Genomic DNA, 5264 nt, shown 5'->3' on the forward strand with positions numbered 1-5264 from the left:
ATGGAGGGCAGTGCAGAGAGCTGATGCCCACTGTGTGTGCTTAGACAGCAAACCCCGGGTTCAAGCATGCAGGGGGGGGAAGGAGATCTCTGCCCAAACTGAGCACGTGCGAGGTCACCACTCTGAACTGCTGCTTTCCTGCACAAACCAGGTACGAGACGGAGCTGGCCCTGCGCCAGAGTGTGGAGGCTGACATCAACGGGCTGCGCCAGGTCCTGGACCAGCTGACGCTCTGCAGGTCTGACCTGGAGGCACAGCTGGAGTCGCTGCGGGAGGAGCTCTGCTGCCTGAAGAAGAACCACGAGGAGGTAGGGTCCTGCCCTTTCCCTGGGAGCACCATTGCCCTGACACAAAGCTTTGCCTACACTAATGTGCTTTAAATTTCAAAGTACAAATCAACCACTTGCACACCACAGCTTTCCCATCAAACACTTGTGGGGCTCAGCACTGTCTACCTGGTGGGTGGTGCAGGAGCTCCAGCTGCTGCTCCTGGGGCTGCGCTGGCACTCAGAGTGCCAGAGGGGGGTGAAACTGCTGCTGGCTCCAGTGAATGAGAAAAGAAATTGCCCAACAGATTTGCTGGGAAAAACAGTTACAGGATCTTCCAGTGCTTTTCCCAGCCCAAGCCGGCAGGGCCCTCGCAGGGAGCGCTGTGCTCGGCCACCACGCTCTGCTCTCCCATGTTGTCTTTCAAAAGCCAGAATGTGTCTGATCTGGGTTGTATTTCCAGGAAATGAATTGTCTGAGGAAACAATCAACTGGGGATGTGAGTGTGGAGGTCAATGCCTGCCCTGGACCAGATCTCAGGCAAATCTTGGAGGATTTGAGGTGCCAGTATGAGACACTGATAGCGCGCAACCGCAAGGAAGTTGAGGATTGGTACGAGTGCAAGGTGAGTGACACACCTGCTGTGACACAAACTGCTGTCCCCATTTCAGGGCACAGGAGCCTTCCAGAACATGGACATGGAGAAAAGGAGGAGTTCTTGCTTTGCAGTGAAGCATCTCCACAGGCGACACAGCCCTGTCTGACCAGTTTGTTGTGTCCCCTCTGGAACAGCCACATTTGCCTCAAGGCCTTGTGGTGTGTTGTTGGAACTGAGAAATTCCACATTTGGATTAAAGAGAATTAATAGCCATGAGGTTAATGTGACCTGTAAGAAGAGCAAGCAGCTGAAGCTGGTGGTTAACGCCCAGTACACAGAGGACTTGCCTGGCTCACTTTTTGCTAGCTAGTATTCTGTTTCTGTTAAAGTAAGTCCAATTTACACAGATATTCTCTGAACACCTTTATTCTGGATTTGTGATTTTCAGATTGAGGAGGTGAATCGGGAAGTTATTACAAGTGGGCAGGAGGTAGAGACGTGCAACAACCAGGTTACTGAGTTGAGACGCCAATTGCAAGCCCTGGAAATCGATCTCCAAGCTCAGCTCAGCCAGGTGGGTCCTGAGTTTAACCCCAGCTGTGATGTGGTCACTGCTGGGTTTCTTTGCATGAACATCCAGATCTACTGTCGGGATGGGGGGAATAGCTCTTTGTCTTTTGCCCCGGAAATTACCAGCTCCAGGGTGACACTCAAATGAATGTTTCTTTGGTTGTCTTGTTTATCAGAGAAATAATTTGGAATCCTCCCTGGCTGAGACTGAGTGTCAGTACAACAACCTCCTCGGTGAGCTACAGAACCAGATCACCTGCGTGGAGCAGCAATTGGCAGAAATAAGAGCGGAAATAGAGTGTCAGAACCAAGAATACAAGACTTTGTTGGATGTTAAGTGTCGTCTGGAGCAGGAGATTCAGACCTACCGGTGCTTGTTGGAAGGAGGACAGCAGGACCTTATGTATGTAGATCTCTAAATCCACTAGAGAACAGATGAAAATGTCTGTATTACAGATTGGGAATTGAACATAATCTTTACTCCATCTTAATGCGTTATTTTGAGATGAAAAAGTTGTCTTATGAGCAACTTCCCTGTGATGAACCTTCAAATCCTAATGTCATCTGAAAAGCAGAGAAACCAAATCTGGTAACTGCTAGTTACAAAATTTGAACTACTAGTAGCATGTCTGTATTTATAACAACCACTGTCAAATCTCAAGATGAGAACTGTCAAAATAGGAACTAACTGCAACACTCTGCATTGCATTCCCATGCCAAAGGGGGCACAGATGCAAAGCAACTCCGAAAACAAAAAAGAACACAATGTAAAATACTCAAACCTCTACAAGAGACATAGTTTGAGACTTCATGCCCTCATTTGTGTCCTGTAAAGTTCTAAAGTTCTCTATTTCTTTCACCAAATTTATCCCACTAGTCACGGAGGAGGAATCGGAGTAGGAACTGGTGTAGGAGGAGGAGTCATTAGGACAAGCCACACTTACACTACAACTTCATCTTCCCATTGCCAGCCCCAAGTCCCACCCTGCAAGACTGGTGACATACAAGGTAAGAGCTGTGCTTCCACAAAAGGAAAACTTCTCTTGTTCCATTTGCTCCTTTGTAATAAGGCCAGGAGACAGCTCACTCTCCCAGGACACATTATTGGTATCTTCTCAGAGAGTTACCATGCTACAGGTGTGATCTGTTACATTGGATCCAACTACAGTGCCAAATCTGCTGTCACCAAGAAATTGATTTAAAGGGAGCTCAGACTGCATATGGAGTAGCAGGACTTTATCTCTGTCCAATCAAATAATGCTGTTACGTATTTTTTTTCCAGTGACCTGCAGAAGAATTTGTGATTAAGGAGGAATGGACTAGAAGATGACACACAGAGAAACCCACAGGGGAGAAAAGAACACAATGTTCACCATATGCCTCTATGCAGAGAAAGTAGAAGTAACTCAGCGACGCTTTGCCATGTATCTAAGGGGCCTGTTTGGGCCACCTTCTCTGTTCTGCTGCTTCTGTTCTGTAATACTGTAATCTCTAGAAGTTACTTGAGTTAGTCAGGATAACTAATGTACCTGCTGGGGAAAACATTTCTCTAATAAAACTTTGCTTCTGCCTCATGCAATCAAGAAACCTGTGTCTGGAAACTGAGTTCCTTTAGCAAACCAGGTGCTGAGCCATACACAAGGGTCACCTAAACTGCTCAGGGTCATACTCCACTGGGAACAAAGCCAGAGAGCCAGAGAATGGCCTCACTGACCTTGCAGACCTTGTCCACCTCCTCCCTGCCAAAGCCTGTAGCACACACTGCCTGTTCCTGCATCACATCTCCCAGGATCTACATGAACATGCACTTTGGGCAATGCCCAGGTGCTTCCCACAGAACATGGTGCTTACATTTATTGCAGAATAACAAAGGGGGAGGTTGTCAATAAAAGAACAGAGAGATCAGTGACAGAGATTTCCATGAAATTGCCAGCTTGGGATGGTGTCTTCCCATACCCAGTTCTCACCTTAGCACCCATCCCCAGTGCACATCTCCATCTGCTCTCCAGATGTGTCAGGGATTGAGCTGTGAGATGCACTGGCTGCTGAGGAGTATGATGTCAATCATACATGTCTCAACAGATCTGTAGTGCAGTCACCTTGGCAGAGGGAGGTCTTCTGGACCTGGTCACCTGTCTTTTGGACTTCTGTAACATAAGCATGTCCAAGTAAGTCTGCCTCTGCAGAGTAAATCCCTCCTCTTCTGTGTCAGACATCTGCCTGGGGACAGGGACTGCGCAACACGAGAGCAGGTGCTGAGATGACAGCATTCAAGTATTACCATGAATCTGCTCTTCTCCTGAGACAGCAAAGGGGTGGTTGGACATGTGTAGCTATGCAGAGACACCCACAGGGTGGAAAAAAATGATTACCTGAAAGCTCTTTTTATAGTCCATATAACATGGCACAAACGTTTCTCACACCGAACACATGTAAAATATTTTCGAGTCCTTTGCTGGGAAATGGAAAAAATATTTGAAGCATAAAATCCAGCGCATTTCCCCAAATTCTACTCCTAAACACACCACACACCTGGCAGAGCATTTCTGACAGAGGCATTTCTGCCTTTGCCAGTTCACGCGCCGCAGTCAGCAGGGAGACAGAGGGTGATGCAGGAGGGCGGTCATTTCTTTGCAGCACAGAAGTGTCGAGGCTGCGCGGGGCGGAGAGCGCGGCGGGAGGAGGCAGAGCCCGGGGAGCTCCCTCTGGCTCCCGCCGCGCTCCCAGGGCGGCCTCTGCTGGAGCCGACGCGGGAGAAGGGGCAGCAGGGCAGGGAGCTGTGCCCGGTTCTGTGCCCGGTGCTGTGCCCGGTTCTGTGCCCGGTGCCCTGCCCTGTGCCGTGCCCTGTGCCGTGTCCGGTGCTGTGCCCGGTGCCGTGTCCGGTGCTGTGCCCGGTGCCGTGTCGCTCTTCTCCCGGTTCTCCCCGTTCTGCTCGCCCCGCTGTGCTGACCCCGGCTGCTGCCCTCCTGCCCCGCCGCTCGCACTCCCCGCCCGGCATTCCCAACACTCCGGGATCCTCCCTGAAGGGTTTCTCATCGAAACTTAAGTCCTGTGAATTCGGCATCTTGAGTTTTCACTTTCTAGCTGCCGTCACACGGGCATTTCCCTCTTGCCCCCGCATAATGAAACATCCACCCGGAGCCCTTGGGAAAACACTGCAAGTGCTTTGCTCTGCTTGCTTTCTTTCTTTATTTTTTTATTTTTTTTTTTGGAGTAAAGGGAACTGGAACGTGTTTACTTGCAAACAAAGGGCAAAACTGGGAGTCTGTCCAGCCTCACCCATGCAACAGTTTTCATGAGCGCTGTGTTTGTTTTCAGATAAAAACTTAAGAGGAGCTGGAATAATAAACCACCATTTCACGCAAACGCTGCTGCCCGTGAACACAAAAACGCAGGTGTCCGGTAACCACCGGCAGAGCAGACACCTCGGTACTTTCCAGAGCTCTCCATAAGGTGTCATCTGTGGGATGCGAAGGGAACGCGGACCCGCCCGTCTCCTGCCCCGGGGGGTGGGCGCTGCAGCCCCGCGGCCGCGGGCTGAGCCCAGAACCTGCCTTAAGGGACTGGGTGTCCCTGAGCGCCCGGGGGGGCGGAACAGCTGATGGACGCTGGGCCTGGATGGAAGTTGCCGGTTGACACCAAAAGTACCATTAAAGTAATACTCTACAGAAAAGTAACGCTACTACAGGAAGGTCAGCTCTGCCCAGGGCCGCCCCGCAGCCCGTGCCCGCAGCTCCCGCAGCGGGTGGGCTCGGTCCCTCCCGCCGCTGCCCAGCGCTCCCGGCACCTCCCTGCCCGGGTTACCTGCAGCGGTAGGCGCCGGGGCGGC

At 50.9% G+C, this 5264-nt stretch overlaps 1 protein-coding gene across 1 annotated transcript in view; it reads left to right on the forward strand.

Annotated features, from left to right (window-relative positions):
• The window catches only part of LOC104385670 (keratin, type I cytoskeletal 19-like), a 4655-nt gene extending 1886 nt beyond the window's left edge, over positions 1-2769 (forward strand). The window contains exons 3-8 of the mRNA XM_009994153.1: positions 152-308; positions 731-892; positions 1314-1439; positions 1612-1838; positions 2313-2443; positions 2718-2769. Of these exons, the coding sequence (XP_009992455.1) occupies positions 152-308; positions 731-892; positions 1314-1439; positions 1612-1838; positions 2313-2443; positions 2718-2743 (829 nt within the window). The 3' untranslated portion in view covers positions 2744-2769. The remainder of the gene's footprint in view (positions 1-151; positions 309-730; positions 893-1313; positions 1440-1611; positions 1839-2312; positions 2444-2717) is intronic.
• Positions 2770-5264: the final 2495 nt, after the last annotated feature.

Source organism: Chaetura pelagica, unplaced genomic scaffold (genome assembly GCF_000747805.2).
Source record: "Chaetura pelagica isolate M959 unplaced genomic scaffold, ChaPel_1.0 scaffold963, whole genome shotgun sequence".
NCBI lineage: Eukaryota > Metazoa > Chordata > Aves > Apodiformes > Apodidae > Chaetura > Chaetura pelagica.